A 24,613-nucleotide genomic window follows, 5' to 3' on the forward strand; every position below is an offset into this window, starting at 1 on the left:
ACAGCAGAGAAATGGCCCCTACAGCAGAGAAATGCCCCCTACAGCAGAGAAATGCCCCCTACAGCGCCCCCTAATGGTGCATTAAATCACGTCACCATGCTAACATCGGCTAACGTCAACGCAGACATTCCAACCTGCAAAAAGACGAAAACAGAAGGAAGATTAATATCCTGCCGTCTCTCCAGCTGGTTTTGGTCTGAAGCTGCTCTGAGCCAACCGGACCTCCTGGATCAGAACCGGACCTCCTGGATCAGAACCGGACCTCCTGGATCAGAACTCCGGGATCAGAATCGACGCTTGTCCTCTGTCTGCATTCAGGGCAGGTCACCTGGTTCCACCTGAGGCTCAGGTGGCGTTTCTGAAATCGTCCAGGTGAGGCAGGTTTGCTCGTTAGCATCAGGATGTGATGCGGTGTGAAGACGTCTGTCGGGTCCGTCTTTCAAAATGGCTTCAGCAAAAGTCAAAATAATCTAAACTTTAAGATTTAACTGAAAATGGAGAAACGGCTCCTACAGTTTCCATAGTTTTTTATTGCTGGTCATGATGGGATGGAGTCGAGTGATCACCACTCCGTGGTGCCAATGGAGTCGGCTGCAGCTAACGGGAGGGGAGCCGGTACCCCGACCAGCCAGGGGCGGAGCTACAGGGGCCGGTACCCCGACCAGCCAGGGGCGGAGCTACAGGGGCCGGTACCCCGACCAGCCAGGGGCGGAGCTACAGGGGCCGGTACCCCGACCAGCCAGGGGCGGAGCTACAGGGGCCGGTACCCCGACCAGCCAGGGGCGGAGCTACAGGGGCCGGTACCCCGACCAGCCAGGGGCGGAGCTACAGGGGCCGGTACCCCGACCAGCCAGGGGCGGAGCTACAGGGCCGGTACCCCGACCAGCCAGGGGCGGAGCTACAGGAGCCGGTACCCCGACCAGCCAGGGGCGGAGCTACAGGGGCCGGTACCCCGACCAGCCAGGGGCGGAGCTACAGGGGCCGGTACCCCGACCAGCCAGGGGCGGAGCTACAGGGGCCGGTACCCCGACCAGCCAGGGGCGGAGCTACAGGGGCCGGTACCCCGACCAGCCAGGGGCGGAGCTACAGGAGCCGGTACCCCGACCAGCCAGGGGCGGAGCTACAGGGGCCTGGGGGGCGGATGGGGGCCCGGGTCTGGAGGTGCCAGGGAGGGAAGAATGGTTTCAAGTCGCTTAAATGTCTGATTATGGACGGAGGAAGAGCGCCCCCACCTGTTGAGAACAGTGTGTTTAATGTTAAAGTCAACAGTTTCAGTGGCATGAAGGCGTCATGATGAAATGGTGAATGGCCTTTAAAGCTCAGATGCTTCCGGCCCTTTTAAAAAACGCAGATCTTGTTCGGTTTGTTGTCCATCGTATTGCAGAAGGTCGGAGGTTTTGGGTCGTTACTGAAACCTGGTTCTGATCCAAACTCCCTGCAGCTCTCTGCTTCCCATCAGCAGGTTTGGTTACAGTGGAAGTTCATGTCCAAACAGCTTCGGCCCCATAATGTGGACCCACAGAGCCATTCTATGGACAAAATCTATACCCGTGACCGAGTGGAGGAGTGAACAAATCTGGTCCATTTCCTGGATGGAAATGGTGAAATTCTGGGTTTGGAGGAGTTTAACAGGAAATATGGGAATGTTTGTTCCTGAAGGAATGATAGGAAAGTATCAGGACGCATCCCTGATGTCCTCATTCTGACCGTTAGAAACAGTTTATCTAGTTTCTCTACTCCAACTTCAGACTCACTCAGTTTGTGGACATTAATAAATGCAGCAACAGGTTTTTGAACAGTAAATAACATCATAGTAACACATTCTATCATAGAGTTTAGCATGATAGGAAGCATCCGCCGACTCCTGGACAGTCTGTGGTGCAACGTGACGTTGGTGGATGGAGCGAGACATGATGTCCCAGATGTGCTCAATCGGATTCAGGTCTGGGGAACGGGCGGGCCGGTCCATAGCTTCAATGCCTTCATCTTGCAGGAACTGCTGACACACTCCAGCCACATGAGGTCTAGCATTGTCCTGCATTAGGAGGAACCCAGGGTCAACCGCACCAGCATATGGTCTCACAAGGGTCTGAGGATCTCATCTCGGTACCTAATGGCAGTCAGGCTACCTCTGGTGAGCACATGGAGGGCTGTGCGGCCCTCCAAAGAAATGCCACCCCACACCATTACTGACCCACTGCCAAACCGGTCATGCTGAAGGATGTTGCAGGCAGCAGACCGCTCTCCACGGCGTCTCCAGACTCTGTCACATCTGTCACATGTGCTCAGTGTGAACCTGCTTTCATCTGTGAAGAGCACAAGGCGCCAGTGGCGAATTTGCCAATCCTGGTGTTCTCTGGCAAATGCCAAGCGTCCTGCACGGTGTTGGGCTGTGAGCACAACCCCCATCTGTGGACGTCGGGCCCTCGTACCATCCTCATGGAGTCGGTTTCTAACCGTTTGTGCAGACATATTTGTGGCCTGCTGGAGGTCATTCTGCAGGGCTCTGGCAGTGCTCCTCCTGTTCCTTCTTTCACAAAGGCGGAGGTAGCCGTCCTGCTGCTGGGTTGTTGCCCTCCTACGGCCTCCTCCACGTCTCCTGGTGTACTGGCCTGTCTCCTGGTAGCCCCTCCAGCCTCTGGACACTACGCTGACAGACACAGCAAACCTTCTTGCCACAGCTCGCATTGATGTGCCATCCTGGATGAGCTGCACTACCTGAGCCACTTGTGTGGGTCGTAGAGTCCGTCTCATGCTGCCACGAGTGTGAAAGCAGCACCAACATTCAAAACTGACCAAAACATCAGCCAGACAGCAAAGGTACTGAGAAGTGGTCTGTGGTCCCCACCTGCAGAACCTCTCCTTTATCGAGTGTGTCTTGCTAATTGCCAATAATTTCCATCTGTTGTCTATTCCATTTGCACAGCAGCAGGAGAAACTGATTGTCAATCAGTGTTGCTTCCTAAGTGGACAGTTTGATTTCACAGAAGTTTGATTTACTTGGAGTTATATTGTGTTGTTTAAGTGTTCCCTTTATTTTTTTGAGCAGTGTATATATATATATATATATATATATATATATATATATATATATAGTCTCAATCAGAAACGCAGGTTGACGTAACATCTCCTTCCTGTCACTTTGTTTCTGATTCTCTGGGTTTAATTTGAGTTCTTACCTTTTTCAGCAACAAGATCTGAGGAGTTAAATGAAGTTACATTTATACTTTGATTGACCTTAAATTAGTTTAGTTATAATGATTTGCATGCATTTAAATATGTATTGGTACCATGGTGTCAGTTCAGATGTGAATAAATGTGAATAAATGTGAATAAATGTGAATAAATGGCCTCCTTTCTAAACGCGGACCCCCCGCCGGTCAACGACTCCAAAACGTTTTGAAGACGATCTGCTGAAAATGGATCCGTTTCCAAAACATTTAGTTATTTTTCATTGTTTCACTGAAGTTTCAAAAATGATTCGTAATTCTGGGATGTTTTGAGGATAATTATTTCAGTGACGTCATTATGACGAGTCAGCTCGACTCGATGTGCCTGAAATATCTTAACTACTAAAAATGCTCCAAACTGGGAGCCGTTTTTATCGATGCCATAAATCATAATGATGAATTGAAGCTAATAAACTGAACTGAATGTCAGTGAGCGCAGATTGACTCCATAAACTAAAATATGACACATTAACGGCTTTTCAGTTACTAAATATCAGCAGGGCTCAGGCTGCTTCCTGCCACGTCTGTTATTTTTACTACTAGTAATAAATTATTATTATAACTATACATAAACATTGATATTAATCCTTTTTTCTCCTTTTTACTGCTTAATAATATAATCATCTTTTAAAAAGAAACTTGGGATGCGGCAGTTTCACACTCTGACCGCTGGATGGCAGCATCTCTTTCCTGCTCCGCTCAGTAAACAGGAAGTCCGTGTTGTTTGCTCTGTGACCAGCAGGGGGAGCTGTTGAGTGTGAGGCTGAAAAAAGTCCGGCAGACATTTTCTTCAGTTTCTGTTGCTCTTTATTAGTGGAATGGATTATACACCTGTGTGCTTTAATGCTGTTTCCTCCCTCACTGCATCATCATCATCATCATCATCATCATCATCATCATCATCATCAGGTCAAAGGTCAAAGCTCCAGGATACAGATCCTGACTGAACCTCCAATAAACACAAGTATCAATAAATTAGTGGATAAATTGATTATTGAACACAAAACTCAATAAAAACGTGTTTGATTACACAGATCAACAATAATCAATATCTGTTCATCATTTTCAGCCGTTTTAGTTTTTCACTTTTTTCTTTCATGATTTTTAAAACATGTTTATTTTGCTCTTCATTTAATGATTTCTGAATTTACTGTCACATTATTTCTTTTTTCAAAATTAATATATAAAAAGTGAAGTTTTTTATATTGGAGTTTATATATATAATAATTTTTACTTGTCACTGTTTAGTGATTCATGGATTCATTTTCTTATAATTAAACATTTTTACTTAAGAGAAAATAAAAATGTTTTACTGTAAAACTTTTTTCCCATAAAGGAAAATGAATAGAATACAGAATAATGTTAAAGTAGTAATAATAATAATAATAATAATAATAATTTATAACGTGTTTTACATGAACTAAAATCTCAAACTGCAGCTAAAACAAATAAAACCAACAATTAAAAAGAGTCATTTAAAAGCGGCTTGTCTTCTGCTGAAACTATTAAACGAATATTAATTATTGTTAAACTGTATAATCAGGTGGAACCTTCTTGTTTTTATTTGATGATTTATTTTGTCGTCATTTTTTTAGCTTATTTTTCAAAAAGTTGATTTTTCTCCATGCAGATTCAGAGAAAAACCTCAATAGATTAATTCCAACAAATGCAACACAAATGTTTGTAAAGTTTTTAGACGTGTGGCAGAAATTCATATATTTATTACCCTGTAATAAATATTCCATTTTTTTCCTCTTCATTTCTGTGTGATATTTGATTTATTTCTGAATTTTGTATTATTTTTCTGTAGATGCCTTCAGTCAGCCATGTTTCTTTATTCCATATGTCATACCAGGTGCCTCAGAGGTCAGAGGTCGGCCTGACCGTCGTGTTTCTGGTCTGTGGGAGGAGAACAAGTGACCTGCAGGCCGGGAATCGAACCCAAAACCTTCCAGCTGCTGCAGCAACAATAATACAAATTATAATAAGAACTTTCATCTGGGACAAGAAGGGAAATCATTTATCCTCAGAACTGAACTGCAGTTTGTTGCTTTAGTTGCTTTAGTTGCTCTACTTGTCCGTTGACCGTTTGACGCGTCATTTCGTCTGGAAGCTGCAGAAGAAGAAAAACCTTCTGGAGCGTTTCCTGTCTGTCGGAGGAGAAAACAGCTAAAATACCTACAACGGTATCCATGCATAGTAGTGACTGCTCAACACACACACACACACACACACACACACACACACACACACACACACTGGAGGAGCATGCCTGAATAAATCTGAAATCAGGAACTCTGATATAATCTTGATCCGCTGGATCGACTCCTCAGTGGAGAAAAATCCACAGGAAGGAAGGAAGGAAGGAAGGAAGGAAGGAAGGAAGGAAGGAAGGAAGGAAGGAAGGAAGGAAGGAAGGAAGGAAGGAAGGAAGGAAGGAAGTCAACAGAACCAACATCATCATGCAAAAGGACAAAAGAAGAGCTCTTCCTCTTCCTCTTCCTCTGTTTGTGGGCGGAGCTACGTCTACGAGGCTCATGCAGGAGGACCAGCGGCTCCCTGACTCCTCCGTCTAACTGTCTCTGTTTTGGTTGGAGCATTTATGATACAAAATGTTACAGCTTTCAGTCTCTGCTGGAGAAGCTGCGCATTCCGGTTCTCCCCGCCGGGTCAACATGCTACTTCCTGTTTCCTGTCCTGCTTCCCGCTCCGTACGGCGGAGCAGGAAGCATCTTTTCCTGCAAACAGCAGACATTTTATCATGTTTGTTTGTCTTTATGTCGTTACATTTATGTAAGATTGTTAGAAACGTTCGGTGTTGGACTTCAGAACCGGGCCGACCAGGACAAACAGCAGTTCAACTGCAGCAGCTAAAGATCCCATGTTGTTCAATTCTGACCCCTGGTGGCCAGTTTGGAGACAGCAGCAGGAGAACAAGCAGCGCTCCGACCCGGGACTCCGACCCGGAACTCCGACCCGGAACTCCGACCCGGGACTCTGACCCGGAACTCTGACCCGGGACTCTGACCCGGAACTCCGACCCGCTGCCTCCGGACCACCAGAGTCTCAAGATGAACCAGAACCATGATACCAGTTGGACCCGAACCATGATACCAGTTGGACCCGAACCATAAAGTCACGGATCCAGAACAAACTGAAGGTACTGAAACAGAACCATCTGGACCAGGACGCCTTCCAACAGCTGAGCTAACGGTGAGCGCCTGTCATCAAGCTGGGAAGGTCAAAGGTCACGTCCAGTTGGACATGTTAGACCAGAACCTCCAGCAGCTGAGCGGTTCCACTGGATCATCAGTTGGACCCGGTCCTCGGTTCTGTCCAGAACTCTTCAGCTGGAGCCTCTGACTGCTTCATTTGGACCAGAAACCAAACAGAACCAGAACCTACCAAAGGATTAGAACTGATCAGAAGCAGCTGCTTGGTCATGTGACTCTGGTGGCATCAGCTGGTTCTGATTCTGGTTCTGTCTGGACCGTCTGGCAGGTAGACGCAGGTCAACCGGATCATCAGAACCTCCGTCTGGGGAATCTTCAGGCACTTCCTCCTAAAATCTTCTGTCACATGACAAATGAAACCCGTCCGCTTTGCGGTTCTGCTGGAGTTCTGTTCAGCTCCTGGTTCTGGTTTCCTCATCAGAGAGACGTTGCATATTTTAAAGAGTAAAAGGTTCTTGGTCCGCATTGAACAAGCAGAACCAGAGCAGTTTGGATCAGAACCTGCATGCAGCAGTCCAAAGGTTCAGTTGCAGGAGGAGAAAATCGGTCGGGTCCGGTTTGGGCCGCTGGTTCCATCACTAGTGCTTCCGTTCTTCAGAACCAAGCGATCCAAACCTGCATCGTTAATCCTGAAGATTCCGTCTCTGGATCCTGGACTCAATCCCACAACGAACCCGGTTCTCACTGAAAACTGGGCCGAACCACTCAGCTTACAGCTCGACCCAAAACCTGAGTTCAGTCACTCCAACAAGATTCATTTCCATCCGACCCATTTAAACAGAACCAAACCCAAAGAAAGAAACAGCTGGACCAGGACGACCCGGCCCAGGAGGGCTGGACGGAGTCGGACCGGCTCAATGTTCTGATTCCTGAACGTTCCCAGGAGAATAAAATCTAAAGGTTCTGCAGCTTCAGCCTCATGCTGGTCTGATCTTCCTGCAGCTCCAAAGATCCGGCTGATCCCGGACCATGGATCAGAACCAGAGGTTCAGAGTGGGAGGGTGGGAGTCTGGGGGAGCAGGGGTCAGAGGTTATAAGGAGGAGATCTTGACGGTTTCGTGGGTGTAGGCGGTGGCCCGGGTGTTCCGCAGGATGCCGGGGACGGGCGACGGAGGCAGACTCTCGTCCGGCGTGTTGGCAGGTGGAGTGGGAATGCTGATGATGGCGGCGGTGAAGTCCTGATCGCCACAGTTCAGCTTGAGGTCGTCCGGTTGGGCGTTGAGGCTGGACCGACTGGGGAGAGACACGGAGATCAGCGTCAGGACCTGTCTGGTTCTGGTCCAGGTGCTACCCTGATAGCTAACTGCTAGCTCTGCCGGGGGAGAAGACGACCGCCATGTTCCAAAAGCCATGATGTGGGACCAACCTTCCCATTGAGCTGGTTGGTTTCCCGCCACAGACTTCAGTCCATCACCAGATCAGAGTTCAAACTGGTTTTACTGGATGAAACTTAACGTTCCAGCCTCCATCCTGTGGAAATGTGTGGACTGTGGGTAAAACCCAGGTCAGTGGGAGAAACCAAGCAGTGGACATGGAGGCCAGACATCCAGCCTGAATGCCAGAGGCTTGTTGATGTCTGCCAGGTATAGATGGATGTATCTGAGCCTGTTTCAGAGAGATTCCCCTTTAAATGCAACAATACGCTCTAGACTGTTGCAGTGGATCAGAGACTGGAGGCCAACCAGTCTGCAGAAAGCACGACACACTGACACTCATCCCTGAACCTCTGGTCTGATCAGACCTGCAGCCTCTCCAGCCAAACCCGGGGAACCTCAGGGCTCTGCTCCAGGACCTTTACATTCTCTCTAAGAGACCTTGATTTGGCTCATTTCTGCGTCGGTTGTGTGTTTACTTACGTTTGTGGTGGTATGGAGGTGGTGGTATGGAGCTGCAGGGTGTCCAGCTCCTGGACGCTGCCCCGGCTCACAGACACCGTGGAGTTGGCCAGTCGCATGGCGGCTCTCCTCCGGGCCCGGCGGGGGCAGCAGCCTGTGGAGTTGTTCTGCGCCCCCTGCTGGCTGGATAGAGAGGTGCTACGGCTGGTCCGGAAGCCCACCGACTCGGTCATGCAGAGCTCGCTGTAGGTCATCTCATCAGTGAACTCGTGGTTCTGTGAGGTCAAGGTGGAAGATGTCAATCAACCTTCTGACCACCAAACAAACCAATAGTTTTGCTTCATCTGTCAGCTGCTTAGCTTTATTACAGGGGTGTCAAACTCCAGTCCTCAAGGTCCTGCAGTGTTTAGATGTGCCACAGCTACAAAACACTGGAATGAAATGACTTAATTACATCCTCTTTGTGTAGATCAGGTCTCCACAGCCTTGCTAATGACCTAATTATTCTATTCAGGTGGTGCAGCAGAGACACATCTAAAAGTTGGAGGACACCGGCCCTGGAGGACTGGAGTTTGACACCCCTGCTTTATTAGCTCCATTAGCTTTATTAGCTCCATTAGCTTTATTAGCGCCATTAGCTTTATTACCTCTATTAGCTTTATTAGCTCCATTAGCTTTATTAGCTCCATTAGCTTTATTACCTCTATTAGCTTTATTAGCTTCATTAGCTTTATTAGCTCCATTAGCTTTATTACCTCTATTAGCTCCCTTAGCTTCTTTAGCTTCATTAGCTTTATTAGCTCCATTAGCTTTATTAGCGCCATTAGCTTTATTAGCTTCATTAGTTCCATTAACTTTATTAGTTCTAGTAACATCATTAGCTCCATTAGCATCATTAGCTTTATTAGCTCCATTAACTTTATTATCTCTATTAGCTGCATTAGCTTTATTAGCTCCATTAGCATTATTACCTCTATTAGCTCCCTTAGCTTCTTTAGCTTCATTAGCTTCATTAGTTCCATTAACTTTATTAGTTCTAGTAACGTCATTAGCTCCATTATCATCATTAGCTTTATTAGCTCTATTAGCTTTATTGGCTCCATTAGCTTTATTAGCTCCATTAGCTCCATTAGCTTCCTTTGCTCCATTAGCTTCATTAGCTCCATTAGCTTTAAGCTTTATTAGCTCCATTAGCTTCCTTAGCTCCATCCTGCTCTCATGGTATGGTGTCTTGTTTCTGTGTTTCTATGTGGTTTGTGGTTACAATGAAGACCAGCTATGATCAGGAGCATGAACCACAGAGGGCGTAGCTCCTGTAGCTCCTGTAGCTCCTGTAGCTCCTGTAGTTCCTGTAGCTCCTGTAGCTCCTGTAGTTCCCGTAGTTCCCGTAGTTCCTGCCTCACCGTGGTTTTCTCCAGACAGTGAAGCAGGTGGTTGTGCTGATGCTCAAAGGTGGATCTGTTCTTCACACACAGAGCCGTGCTGTCGCTGTCCCGGTCCTGAAAACACGACAGAAACCAGTCAGTCCTCACTTACAACCTGGAACAATCAGTTATCGGTTTTCCCAGTGAAGCACATGGTGGGCTTTCCAGCTGTTGTCATGGAGACGGTTGTTTCCTCCATTATGGTGAGGGAGCCAGAGGTCCAGATGCTCTGGTTCCTCTCTGCTCCACCTCCTGCTGTGGCTCTTTTCAAGTTTCTTATAAGATGAGCATCTTCCTCCAAGTTTCTATCTTCCTCCTCCTCTTCCTGCTCTGGGAACCCAGGATTCCCAGAGCAGGAACCCGGGAATCCTGGGTTCCCACAGCAGGAACCCAGGATTCCCACAGCAGGAACCCAGGATTCCCGGGTTCCTGCTCTGCGCTGCAGGTGGATTTGGACCCATCAGTCTGGAATCTTTATTCCACCTGAAGAAGCTCCATGAGGATGAGGATGAAGGCAGCCTTCATCAGGCCTGAGATGGTCCGACCCGACGAAGAAGATCCGCTTCAGACGACAGGAAGTGTGAGACCGCTGGAGAGCGAACAGAACCAGCTCAGCATGACGGCTCCAGAACCAGAACCAGAACCCGACTGGAACCAAAGAGCTCCAGAACCAAAGCTAGAACTTAAAGATCTGCTGGATGGACGAGAGCCGGACGACCTCATGATGGCCTCCATGTCTGACATTCATTCATTCATTCATACTGCTGGATGCTGCCAAGCTGTCTGTGTGTGTGTGTGTGTGCGTGTGTGTGTGTGTGTGTGAGTCTGTGTGTGTGTGTGTGTGTGTGTGAGTGTGTGTGTGTGTGTGTGTGTGAGTCTGTGTGTGTGTGTGTGTGTGTGTGTGTGTGTGTGTGTGTGTGTGTGTGTCGTGTGTGTGTGTGTGTGTGTGTGCGCGTGTGTGTGTGTGTGTGTGTGTGTGTCTGTGTGTGTGTGTGTGTGCGTGTGTGTGTGTGTGTGTGTGTGTGAGTCTGTGTGTGTGTGTGTGTGTGTGCGTGTGTGTGTGTGTGTGTGTGTGTGAGTCTGTGTGTGTGTGTGTGTGTCTGCGTGTGTGTGTGTGTGTGTGAGTCTGTGTGTGTGTGTGTGTGTGTGTGTGTGTGTGTGTGTGTGTGTGTGTGTGTGTGTGTGTGTGTGTGTGTGTGTGAGTGTGTGTGTGTGTGTGTGTGAGTCTCACTCCCAGAGTGTGGTCCTCTTTGTACTGCAGGAAGGCGTTTGCTGTTCCTTTCTTCGCCATGCGGATTCGAGCCAAACGGACTTTCTGTGAACAGAAGTAGGAAAACATCAGCGTCAGTCACACACACACACACAGACTCACACACACACACACCTCTTTTCTTGCAACCTGTTGTGTTCATCGAACGATTCACATTATGAACATTTTAGAAAATTCATTCTCAGTTGTACGATTCTGAAAACTACACTACTGCATGAGGCCCTGCTTCCTGTGGGCGGAGCCACAGGGATGCTGCCTCATGTGGGCGGAGCTACAGGGATGCTGCCTCCTGTGGGCGGAGCCACAGGGATGCTGCCTCCTGTGGGCGGAGCCACAGGGATGCTGCTTCCTGTGGGCGGAGCCACAGGGATGCTGCCTCATGTGGGCGGAGCTACAGGGATGCTGCTTCCTGTGGGCGGAGCCACAGGGATGCTGCCTCCTGTGGGCGGAGCTACAGGGATGCTGCCTCATGTGGGCGGAGCTACAGGGATGCTGCCTCCTGTGGGCGGAGCCACAGGGATGCTGCCTCATGTGGGCGGAGCTACAGGGATGCTGCCTCATGTGGGCGGAGCCACAGGGATGCTGCCTCATGTGGGCGGAGCTACAGGGATGCTGCCTCCTGTGGGCGGAGCTACAGGGATGCTGCTTCATGTGGGCGGAGCTACAGGGATGCTGCTTCCTGTGGGCGGAGCCACAGGGATGCTGCCTCCTGTGGGCGGAGCTACAGGGATGCTGCCTCCTGTGGGCGGAGCTACAGGGATGCTGCCTCATGTGGGCGGAGCCACAGGGATGCTGCCTCCTGTGGGCGGAGCTACAGGGATGCTGCTTCCTGTGGGCGGAGCCACAGGGATGCTGCCTCATGTGGGCGGAGCTACAGGGATGCTGCCTCATGTGGGCGGAGCCACATGGATGCTGCTTCCTGTGGGCGGGGCCACATGGATGCTGCTTCCTGTGGGCGGAGCTACAGGGATGCTGCCTCATGTGGGCGGAGCCACATGGATGCTGCTTCCTGTGGGCGGGGCCACATGGATGCTGCTTCCTGTGGGCGGAGCTACAGGGATGCTGCTTCCTGTGGGCGGAGCTACAGGGATGCTGCCTCCGGTGGGCGGAGCTACAGGGATGCTGCTTCCTGTGGGCGGAGCTACAGGGATGAGGTCAGCCTTCTGACCTGCTGCGCTCTCATCTTGTCGGCTCTCTGGTTCTGGTGGTAGATCCGGCTGAAGTTGGACACGATGACGGGGACGGGCAGCGCGATGACCAGAACGCCGCTCAGGGAGCAGATGGAGCCGAAGATCTTCCCTGCGATCGTGTTCGGAACCATGTCACCGTACCTGCAGAGAGAAGCAGCAGCTCAGATTAAGATGCTGCAGGGACCAGATTGATCAGACCTGAGCAGTAAAATCTCCTCTCTCAGCTCTGGACCCAGAGTCCTTCCTGAGCCCGGCACCACGCTGACCGGCCGGGTCTGGACGGACCTCCAGACTTTAAACCAGAAGCTGTTTGATCTCCAGGTTCGGTCTGACCTCACTTCCTGTTCTGTTCACCTCTCACTGTTTACTTCCTGGTTCAAACTGTGGCCGACTGCCAGCAGCCGCCTGGTTCTGAGGCGTCGGGTTTAGCTGCTACATGTTAGCATTGAGATGCTATTTTAGGCTAGCATAGGCTAACTGGTAGGCTAACTGTTTTTAGCACAATTTGAACTCAACATCCGTGTTTTCCAGCGTAAAAATCAGATTGTTTGGAATCAACCCAAATTAGCGGCTTCATTGCCAGCATTTAAAATCGTACCAGAAACAAGCAAATACTTCAGGTTCCGCCCAGAATTATTAAAATGAGCAGAAACTATAATTCTAAGTCTGGAGTTTCTGATTTTATCTGCTGAGTTCAGCTGCAGGGTCAGCTTCCCACCAGCAGAGGTCAGTGCAGCGCTGCTTCCTGAGGTAATTAAACCAGTTAGTGTGTGTGTGTGTGTGTGTGTGTGACTCTGTGTGTGTGTGTGTGTGTGTGTGTGTGTGTGTGTGTGTGTGTGTGTGACTGTGTGTGTGTGTGTGTGTGTGTGTGTGTGTGTGTGTGTGTGTGTGACTGTGTGTGTGTGTGACTGTGTGTGTGTGTGTGACTGTGTGTGTGTGTGTGTCTCTGTGTGTGTGTGTGTGTGAGTGTGTGTGTGTGTGTGACTGTGTGTGTGTGTGTGTGACTGTGTGTGTGTGTGTGAGTGTGTGTGTGTGTGACTCTGTGTGTGTGTGACTGTGTGTGTGTGTGACTGTGTGTGTGTGTGTGACTGTGTGTGTGTGTGACTCTGTGTGTGTGTGTGTGTGTGTGTGTGTGTGTGTGTGTGTGTGTGTGTGTGTGTGTGTGTGTGTGTGTGACTGTGTGTGTGTGTGTGACTCTGTGTGTGTGTGACTGTGTGTGTGTGTGTGTGACTGTGTGTGTGTGTGTGACTCTGTGTGTGTGTGTGTGAGTGTGTGTGAGTGTGTGTGTGTGTGTCTGTGTGTGTGTGTGTGTGTGTCTGTGTGTGTGTGTGACTCTGTGTGTGTGTGTGTGACTCTGTGTGTGTGTGTGACTGTGTGTGTGTGTGTGTGTGTGTGTGTGTGTGTCTGTGTGTGTGTGTGTGACTCTGTGTGTGTGTGTGACTCTGTGTGTGTGTGTGTGACTCTGTGTGTGTGTGTGACTCTGTGTGTGTGACTCTGTGTGTGTGTGTGTGTGACTCTGTGTGTGTGTGACTGTGTGTGTGTGACTCTGTGTGTGTGTGTGTGACTCTGTGTGTGTGACTGTGTGTGTGTGTGTGTGTGTCTCTGTGTGTGTGTGTGACTCTGTGTGTGTGTGTGTGACTCTGTGTGTGTGACTCTGTGTGTGTGTGTGTGTGACTCTGTGTGTGTGTGTGACTGTGTGTGTGTGTGTGACTGTGTGTGTGTGTGTGTCTCTGTGTGTGTGTGTGACTCTGTGTGTGTGTGTGACTCTGTGTGTGTGTGTGTGTGTGTGTGACTGTGTGTGTGTGTGTGTCTCTGTGTGTGTGTGTGTGACTCTGTGTGTGTGACTCTGTGTGTGTGTGTGTGTGACTCTGTGTGTGTGTGTGTGTCTCTGTGTGTGTGTGTGTGACTCTGTGTGTGTGTGACTCTGTGTGTGACTCTGTGTGTGTGTGACTCTGTGTGTGTGTGTGACTCTGTGTGTGTGTGTGTGACTCTGTGTGTGTGTGTGTGACTCTGTGTGTGTGTGTGTGACTCTGTGTGTGTGTGTGACTCTGTGTGTGTGTGTGTGTGTGTGTGTGTGTGTGTGTGTGTGTGTGTGTGTGTGTGTGTGTGTGTGTGTGTGTGTGTGTGACTGTGTGTGTGTGTGTGACTCTGTGTGTGTGTGTGACTCTGTGTGTGTGTGTGACTCTGTGTGTGTGTGTGTCTGTGTGTGACTCTGTGTGTGTGTGTGTGACTCTGTGTGTGTGTGTGTGTGTGTGTGACTCTGTGTGTGTGTGTGTGTGACTCTGTGTGTGTGTGTGTGACTCTGTGTGTGTGTGTGTGACTCTGTGTGTGTGTGACTCTGTGTGTGACTCTGTGTGTGTGTGACTCTGTGTGTGTGTGTGACTCTGTGTGTGTGTGTGTGACTCTGTGTGTGTGTGTGTGTGTGTGTGTGTGTGACTCTGTGTGTGTGTGTGTGACTCTGTGTGTGTGTGTGTGTGTGTGTGTGTGTGTGTGTGTTTGTGTGAGGCTGCAGCTCCTAATGTTTAATAATGGATGGCTGCATTAGGAGCTTGTAGCTGCTTACTGAAGGGAGACATTAGGAAGTTTAGATTGTGTTTCTCTCCTCTGCTTCCTGCTCTCTGCACTCAGTCTCTTCATTTCTCTCCATCTCTTTTCCAGCGGTCATTATGTGGCGCTGCTGGAGCCAAGGCTCCGCTCTGGGAGTGGAGCTTTGACACCGAGCCAGAGGCGGAGAGGAGGAAACGGGAGAAGGAGACGAGGTCATGAGGGACAGGAAGAAGAAAGACGGGACGTTTGGAAGATCTGATCTGAGTAAATCTGGAGTCGGCATCGATCCGTCCCTCTGAGCTTCATTTCACCTGGAAACCGCCTGAAAGGAGAGCAGAACCTGCTGGTTCGGTTCTGCATGAGGGTCAGGTCGGTCCTCCTGAGGAGGAGAACCGGGTCGGCCCTGAGACGGGAAGCGTCCCGGTCCAGAGACGGGGCGACGCTCAGGACCAAACTCTCAGCTGAATCCTGGAAGCTGGACAGCGGAGGAGAAAGCTGCGTTCTGATTGGACGAGATAGGAATCCATTAGTGCTGAGTCAGACCGATGGGATCTGCAGCAGCCAATCACAATCTAATAGAGGGACAGGCGGCCAATGGAAATTAGTTTAGAGGAGAGCAGAAAGGTCAGGGATCCAGACTTTAGGGTTCCCATGACGACCGGCAGGAAGCAGCTACAGGTCTGACCAGAACCTTCTGCAGCTCGGTGGTGGCATCATCATGATGTGGGACCTGACCGCATAGAAGAGAGATGAAGAGCTTTGTTCCTCCTCTTCCTCCCAAGGACAGCGGCATCGACCCGCCGGGTCAGCAGCTCGGTTCGTCTTTCCTCACCCAAACATTCTGGGTCACAGAGCTGCCTTCATCCTCCTGCTCCTCTTCCTCTGTGACTGGCAGCCATGTTTAATTGATGGAGTGATGATGAAAGTTGCAGGAGGAAGGATGGTTGTTCCATGTTTTACTCTTCATCATCGTCTTCCTCCTGCTGGTTTTTAGCAGAAAATCTGAAGTTTGGGTTTTTTCTCTAAACGTTGGAGAAATGTCCAGACTTAAAGTTCTGGTTCTGGTTCTGGTTCCAGTAAGTAACATTCAGAGTAAAAACCAAACTCTGCAGAACTCCTCATATCAGCTAGCAGAACAGAACCGGAACCGGGCCGGGTCGATGTCCAACGTCTCTGCAGCTTTAAATAGAGCAGCTGAAAATAGACCAGAACCGACCCGATCGGATCAGAAGCTTCAGAGCAAAGGAGGAACACGTAAGGCTCTCTGCAGTTATGTGACTTTTTGTGCTGCGAATATAAAACTGGAATATGAAAACCAGCCAGATTAACGGCACCTTTTGGAAATTAAACCTGTTAGCAGCAACTAAACACACTCAGAGTTATAAAGATGTTAAATCATCAGCTGTCCAGTGGATCTCTGACGTCTCTGACGCGGTGATGGAATTACTAACATGTTCTAGTTTATGGAATGAGTCTGTAGATTTGCTCAACGTTTTCTTACAGTAGAAAACTATTACAACATCCACCATCTGTGACATCACAATAATGTGGTTGCCTTGTTTACCCAGCGCTCAGAAACCGGAGCTCTTCCTACACGAGAGGTCAGGGAGCAGAGTGACCTTCGCTGCTCCTGGACCGGACGGCGGCCATTAGCCGCTACAGCTAGTGACGTGAACCTGCGGCGCCATTACTGGGCATCGTTCGATTCCACTGAACCAAACAGTTCAGGAATCTGACGGCTGGAGCCCCCACTTCTATTATCCAGTTTCTATACATTTTGGCTTGAATTAAAGTGCCGACGATGCATGTCTGAAATATCTACATCTCTATCTACATGTGAAATATCTACATCTCTATCTACATGTGAAATATCTACATCTATATCTACATGTGAAATATCTACATCTCTATCTACATGTGAAATATCTACATCTCTATCTACATGTGAAATATCTACATCTCTATCTACATGTGAAATATCTACATGTGAAATATCTACATCTCTATCTACATGTGAAATATCTACATGTGAAATATCTACATCTCTATCTACATGTGAAATATCTACATGTGAAATATCTACATCTCTAACTACATGTGAAATATCTACATGTGAAATATCTACATCTCTATCTACATGTGAAATATCTACATGTGAAATATCTACATCTCTATCTACATGTGAAATATCTACATGTGAAATATCTACATCTCTATCTACATGTGAAATATCTACATATCTATCTACATGTGAAATATCTACATCTCTATGTGAAATATCTACATCTCTATCTACATGTGAATATAATCTTACATGTGAAATATCTACATCTCTTTCTACATGTGAAATATCTACATCTATATCTACATGTGAAATATCTACATGTGAAATATCTACATCTCTATCTACATGTGAAATATCTACATCTCTATCTACATGTGAAATATCTACATCTCTTTCTACATGTAAAATATCTACATCTATATCTACATGTGAAATATCTACATGTGAAATATCTACATCTCTATCTACATGTGAAATATCTACATCTCTATCTACATGTGAAATATCTACATCTCTATCTACATGTGAAATATCTACATCTCTATCTACATGTGAAATATCTACATCTCTATCTACATGTGAAATATCTACATCTCTATGTGAAATATCTACATCTCTATCTACATGTGAAATATCTACATCTCTATGTGAAATATCTACATCTCTATCTACATGTGAAATATCTACATCTCTATCTACATGTGAAATATCTACATCTCTTTCTACATGTGAAATATCTACATCTCTATCTACATGTGAAATATCTACATCTCTATCTACATGTGAAATATCTACATCTCTATGTGAAATATCTACATCTCTATGTGAAATATCTACATCTCTATCTACATGTGAAATATCTACATCTCTATGTGAAATATCTACATCTCTATGTGAAATATCTACATCTCTATCTACAAGTGAAATATCTACATCTCTATGTGAAATATCTACATCTCTATCTCTATGTGAAATATCTACATCTCTATGTGAAATATCTACATCTCTATGTGAAATATCTACATCTCTATCTACATGTGAAATATCTACATCTCTATGTGAAATATCTACATCTCTATCTCTATGTGAAATATCTACATCTCTATGTGAAATATCTACATCTCTATCTACATGTGAAATATCTACATCTCTATCTACATGTGAAATATCTACATCTCTATGTGAAATATCTACATCTCTATGTGAAATATCTACATCTCTATGTGAAATATCTACATCTCTATCTACATGTGAAATATCTACATCTATAACCCTAGAAACATTTTGGTCGTGATGCCAGCGGTGGTTGATTAGCCACTTTAAACAGAAAGTAGATGTTTGGCATCTCATTTTTGAGTTAACTGAACCAAAACAGGGCTGCACAGTGGTGCAGTGGGTAGAGCTGTTGCCTTGCAGCAAGACGGTTCTGGGTTCGATTCCCGGCCCGGGGAGTCTGCATGTTCTCCCTGTGCATGGTGGGTTTTCTCCAGGTACTCCAGTTTCCTCCCAGAGTCTGAAACTGTCAGGTTGATTGGTTTCTCTAAATCGTCCCTAGGTGTGAGTGGTTGTCTGTGTTGCCCTGTGACAGACTGGTGACCCCAGGTGACCCCAGGTGACCCTGGAACGTTGGCAGGAGAGGCAGCAGCAGCTCCTGGCCCACCAGGGTGTTAGAAACACGCAGCGGGTTCATATTACGGCCGTCCAAGTCAAGCTACAGCATTAGCCACTGACCTACTCATCACTTTAGATTATTTTTAAGTTAAAACGTTTTACTGATTCCCTTTGATCTTATCTTGCTGCACCTGAGTGCAGGCCATGCTTCAGAGGCTTTCATAGAGAAATGAGGAGGATGACCCCTGAAGGGTTCAGGTTGCTGTTCTCACATCAGGTGGATCTAGGAACCAGGTCCAGATGGTCCAGATGTTCTCCTTCCAGTTGAGGATTCAGCTTCAGGAACAGGTGGGGATCAGCCAACAGCGGCTGGCAGCAGGAAACACCAGGCGCTAAGACAGGAAGTGCAGCAGTCAGACGGGTCCATGTTGGTTCCTCCTCACCGTCCGGCCCGGCGAGTCTCAGAGTTCCTGCTGGAGGCGTCTGCTTGTCCCACATCGGCCCGGGAACCTCTGGTGACTCAGAGTCCGACCTCTGAGGCCCGGCTGCAGGAGGAACCAGACGTGGTTCTGCCTTCGTTCTGCTGGTCAGCCGGACATGAAGCAAACTGCTCCAGAGGTCCTGAGGGTCCAAACGGACCGGAACCCTGCAGGGTCCCGGTCAGCTGGTTTGACGTCACGTCAACAGGAAGCGTGACTCTGCAGACCGGCGGGAGGAACGGTGATCTGATGCTTCATCCTGGTTTCTATTTGCGGCTCCTGCCGCCTTTATTTTCTGCCTCCTCCTCTCTTCTATTTCTGGCTCCTTCAGTCTGGAATAAATATTTCAGAGCAGCAGCTGATGTTCCAGAGCTGCAGATCCAGAACCACCAGAACCCGGCGAGGAGCGGCCCTGGGGGGGCAGAGGGCTCATAGGAGGGTTCCCTGGACCAATCACAGTCCACATTCAGACCTGAGGTAACCATCAGGTCAGACGGTCACCTGATTGGTTGCTATGGTGACAGACGGAGGCATATGTGCAGAAAACATATAAATGGTGCAAAATCCAAAACATGGCGGCAAAAACCTACAATCAGCAAAACGAATGCTAACGCTAACCGTTGCAACCGCAGGAAAACTGAAGCAGAACAGAAGATGGAGGCCTGAGACGCTGAGAGGAAATAATTGATGAGAGGAGGAAAGTTTCTCTGAAGCTCAGCCAGGCAGACGGACCAGCAGCACCAGGACAAACCTTCACACTCAGACCTGAGCTCAAATCGTCTCATACTGCAGCTCTGCGAATGCAGACCATGTTTCTGGTTGGGCACCGAGTCCGAATAAAGGCTGTTCTGTTCTGGCCCGTGTTCAACCGAACTGGTTCTAGAGCTCCATGGTTCCAGCTGAGGCAGAACGAGAGGAAGCCGAAGGACGAGAAGAGCTCAGCAGTTCTCAGGTTTTACTCTTAACTCGTCTTAAAGTCGGGTCTCTGGAGGACGATCCGATCTGAAGGTCCGGGAAGACGATGGAGGCCGGCGAGGCGACTGATCCGATCTGAAGGTTTCCTCACAGGAAGCAGAACAGAAACAGTTCAGCTGCAGAGAGCAGCGACTCACTACGTTTCCCAGAATGCATCAGGATCCCTGACCGACCCAGGCTTCAACTTTAACCAGAAAACACACAAGATGATGTGTGTGTGTGTGTGAGTGTGTATGTGTGTGTGTGTGAGTGTGTGTGTGAGTGTGTGTGTGTGTGTGTGTGTGAGTGTGTGAGTGTGTGTGTGTGACCATCTGTCTCCATTTCTGACACATGAACTCAGGTTTTAATCAGATTATCAGAACATCTTCCCGCTGCTGCGTTGATTGAAGATATGTAACCGCCTGTGTGTGTGTGTTAGTTTGTAATACCTTGTGGGGACCAATTGCTCCTTGTGGGACCAAAGCCTGGGCCCCACAAGGGAAACACTGTTTATGGGTCAGGGGTCAGATTTAGGACTAAGGTGTGAATTGAGTTATGGTTGGTTAGAGTTAGGAAAAGGGTAAAGGTCAGAGTTAGGCTGTAGAAATGAATGGAAGTCAATGGAAAGTCCCCACAAAGATAGCCATGCAAACGTGTGTGTGTGTGTCTCTGCGTGTGTGTGTGTGTGCGTGTGTGTGTCTCTCTGTGTGTGTGTGTCTCTGCGTGTGTGTGTGTGTGTGTGCGTGTGTGTGTCTCTGTCTATGTGTCTGTGTGTGTCTCTCTGTGTGTGTGTGACTGACGCTGATGTTTTCCTAGGGACTCTGGTGATTGCAGGAACCCGCTGAGCAGCCGGTTCTGGAGTCTCCTTTGTTTCAGCGATTGAAAACTTTCTGTCTCGCCTGTTGCTGGTCCCAGTAATCCCTTTGGTCCGTCCCAGTTCTTCAGTTCACGGACAGATCCTGCTGGCCTCCAGGCTGTTTCCGTAAAGTTTGGATTTTAATTTAATCAGATTAAAGTTGCTTTATCCGCCTTCTCGTTTGACGTTGGATTCAGCAGAGATTGTTTTCAAAGAGAAACATAAAATAGAAACTGCAGATGACTATCAAGCTCCAAAGCCTTGGTGAGGTCAGACACTGATGTTGGCTGGCTGTGCCAGTTCTGGTCGCTTCCAGCTACAGAACCAGAAACGGGTCGCTGCTTGGTGGGCGTCTTTGCCTGCAGAAGCATCAACAGTATTCAGAACCGTCTGGAGGGTTAATGATTTAGTTATGAAACATTAATATAAATAACTTGCTCTCTGAGATACCAGAGCCATCAATTAGTCTGGAACCAACGACTGAAACCGGAGCAGCAAGCAGCGCCGCTTCATGAATGAACACCATCACCATCACAGAGGCCCCGGCGGCGCCGGCGGCGGCGCCACAAAGGTCAGCCGAGGAGCGTCAGAGGAAAATGAACGGCCAGAAAGTAAAAATACCTCATCTAAATGTCAGAACCGCCGTTCTCCCTTTAAAGCCACAGAAAGTAACTCTGGTTAGTCTGGGGTTTAAAACAGGACGCAAGGAAAATATCTGCCAGGGTCCAAACGCTCATCCAGACCGTCTCTGAAGGCTCCTGGAGGTTCTGGTTCTGGTCCAGTTTAAGGCGTCACAAACTCTGAAAGCTCTGCTGCTCCTGCAGGATCATCTGGAGTTCAGACACAGCCAGTCTGTACCTGCTTCCTCCTCACACACACATACACACACACACACACACACACACACACACACACACACACACACACACCCTAAGCTCTGTAGAAAGATTATGAAAGGTGGTTTTACTTAATTTACTCCATCATCTTACGTCTGCAGACACAGAGCCTGGCTCAGCTTCACTGGATGCTCGGTCTGCCACCGTCCGTTAAACTACGGAATCGTCCCGTTTTGAACCGATTCGGGACGCGATTTGTCCCGTATTTCTATAAATGTGTGATAGACTCACCTATCAGACACACATCAACACTGATTACAACAATAATGGCCAAAATAAAACACAGGATATTTTAAGGTCAGCTAAATTGTCGTAGCGGGAGCCGAAGGACCCTGAACGCTACGGACCGACGCTGAACGTCGCGGTTGCCTAGCGACGGACTCTGCGCAGCCGCAGTGAGCTGCTGTCAACCCGCCTCTTTTAAAACACCCGACCCGATTCTCCACCATCCTTAGAAGCGAAACCTCTGTAAAGACAGAGATGAACAATGTTAGGATGAATAAAGGCGATTTAAAAACAATGAATCTGTCGATGCTGAACGAATCAGAACCTGAAGAAACCGACCGACTCTTCATCCCTCAATCATCTTCTGACACCTTTAAAGAACATTTTATTACTGATTCAATTTCTTGTTGTGCTCTTAGTCAACGATATTAGTTTGATTATTTGGTTATTTAATGAATAATAATATCAGCCAAAATAATTTAAGTGGTCATTTAAAGATACTGAGATTAACAGTAAATACATCAATATTTCTACTTTAAAAGGTTTGTTAGGTCTTTCTGTATGTTTTATTTTGAAATCTTGATATGTTTTATTAACTCAGTGGTTATTTAATGCATCATTAATGTCAGATCCAGACCTGCAGCCCAGGGGCGGATCTAGATGGGGGCCAACAGGGGACCAAAGGAGTTATACTAAATAAATGTCTTATGTTAAAGTTCACTGGTGGATTTTTTTAACCTTCACAATTTTACTTTAACAATAAACTAAAAATGATAGAGCTGCTCTTTTAGCTGCTGAATAGAATCAGACTTTCCACCTGCCAGGATCTGCAGCCTGGATCTCTGGAGACACAAGAGGCTCTTTGGCTCATTTATTATCTTTCTTGTTTGTTTCATTCTTTTCTAAGCTAAACCAGCCTCCAAACCTAACTCCTTATTGGTGTAAATATTTTGGTAATACTCTTTACCACAATGTTCACATAAATGTTGGCTGTCTGAGGACACATTTTGATCTGATTTCATTCACATCATTATGAATATTAAATCAGGTGTTATGATCAGTTACTCAGTACTTGAGTGGTTCATTTTTTTACACTTGCTTAATTAAACATGTTCAAGATTTGCTACTTTGACAGCTGGAGTAGTTTTGGGGTCTCTAACCCAGAAAGCACACGATGTTAAATCAACGTTGGTTTTTGGTTGAAGTCGACAACTGATGGTGGATCAACCATCAAACAACCATCCAATCAAACCGTTGAAACTGTGTCATTGAATCAATGTTGTTTTGTGGTCAAATTTTAATAGTTGAAATGCCAACATTGAATCCAGTGTGTTTCAGCTCTGGTCCTCCAGGCCCTGCAAGTTTTAGGCATTTCCCTAATTCAGCACACAGGATTTTAATGGACGTCTGATTAACGAGTTTTGCTGAACTGAAAACACGCAGGACAAGGTTTGGGGAAGAACTTGTGATCTAAATGTTCAATCAATGTAAACTGTTTTTCACATCTCTCCACCACCACCTGCCATTCAAATGCCCAACCCCTTTCCCTCCACCGCCCACCCCCAAATCTCCCCCCCCATTCCACTCTCCTCCCCTCCTGCTTGGGCTCCAGGTGAAACAATGTTTTTAGGTTAATCACGTTTTAACTTAAGCACTATCAGGGGTGAAAGTAGTTTTAAATTCTTGAGGGTACTATGACCAAAACAATAAATAAATAAATAAATAAATAAATAAATAAAATTGCTTTGGCGTTTCTGTGCTGATTAATTTTTTTGCGAAGCGATAAAAGCTGGTATCTCTTGAACTGCTACAAAGTAAAGCTGTATTTCCTCCTTCAGCCCACTGGCTGCCATGTTGACACCTTGAGATGCCATGAGACCTAAATCCTGAACATCATGGCATGGAGAGCATCCCAGTTTTCCATGTCTGGTTTATAACCATTCATTTTAGCTTTTAAACTGGTTCTATTGGTCCTGTGTCCAGACAGAGGGATAATCAGTAGCCCAGCATCATGACCTGTTTGTTCTGAAGGTCCTGCAGCTTCTCTTCCTAACATGGCGCCTCCTCACCCTGACTCTCATACTGACAGGAGGAACCACAGAGCTCTGTTAGGTTAAAGCTCATCTTCTGAAGTTGGGATGTTTTTCCTCCAACAGGTTCCAGAGGAATCACCTCAAACCAGATGTTGGACTGGATTTTATTTTATTTGTGAATGTTAGAGCCTCATTTTCATCAGTGGAGCTATAAAGGCTGAAAAACGTTATTATTCTGGAGAAAATCTCATCAACATCAATATTTCCACTAAATAAGAGGCAAAAATAAAATTTGATAAAGTAAAAGCCTCTCAGACTCTGAGCTCAAAGCACCAAACTATATTTTATATTACAATTAATTTAATTTCACATAATTATGGCTGTAGAAGCCATTAGTTTGTTAAATACTTAATGAAACATTTACTGTGTTTGATGTTTGTTGTAAATGATGTATAATCATAAAGAACCAGGTAATTAGTCCAAGTTTGTAATTTATTGAATATTCAGAAACTACAGCGGCTGTAAAGGTCAAAGGTGAAACAACCTGAACAGGTGATCAGCTCTAAACCAATCACACCTTTTTACTCTCCATCTCTCTGTCATTTAAGCACAGCCGTTGCCATGGCAACCGCTCGAGCCGACCAGACCAATAAAATGCTCTGACCCAGAGCTCTGATGAGGAGGAGAGGAGGGGAAGAGGTGCAGCAAAACAGCTGACATTGATTCAACATTGATCAGACGTTGATCAGACATCAGCATTTCAGT

General features: G+C 47.2%; 1 protein-coding gene across 1 annotated transcript in view; it reads right to left on the bottom strand.

Annotated features, from left to right (window-relative positions):
• Window positions 1-4,812: 4,812 nt before the first annotated feature.
• Window positions 4,813-24,613, bottom strand: part of kcnd1 (potassium voltage-gated channel, Shal-related subfamily, member 1) — a 35,239-nt gene continuing 15,438 nt past the window's right edge. Inside the window, exons 5-9 of the mRNA XM_081609475.1 lie at window positions 12,161-12,323; window positions 10,954-11,037; window positions 9,702-9,797; window positions 8,320-8,573; window positions 4,813-7,696 (exon numbers count right to left, since the gene is read on the bottom strand). Coding sequence (XP_081465601.1) covers window positions 7,495-7,696; window positions 8,320-8,573; window positions 9,702-9,797; window positions 10,954-11,037; window positions 12,161-12,323 — 799 coding nt within the window. The 3' untranslated portion in view covers window positions 4,813-7,494. The remainder of the gene's footprint in view (window positions 7,697-8,319; window positions 8,574-9,701; window positions 9,798-10,953; window positions 11,038-12,160; window positions 12,324-24,613) is intronic.

Source organism: Poecilia reticulata, chromosome 7 (genome assembly GCF_904066995.2).
Source record: "Poecilia reticulata chromosome 7, P_reticulata-male-v2, whole genome shotgun sequence".
NCBI lineage: Eukaryota > Metazoa > Chordata > Actinopteri > Cyprinodontiformes > Poeciliidae > Poecilia > Poecilia reticulata.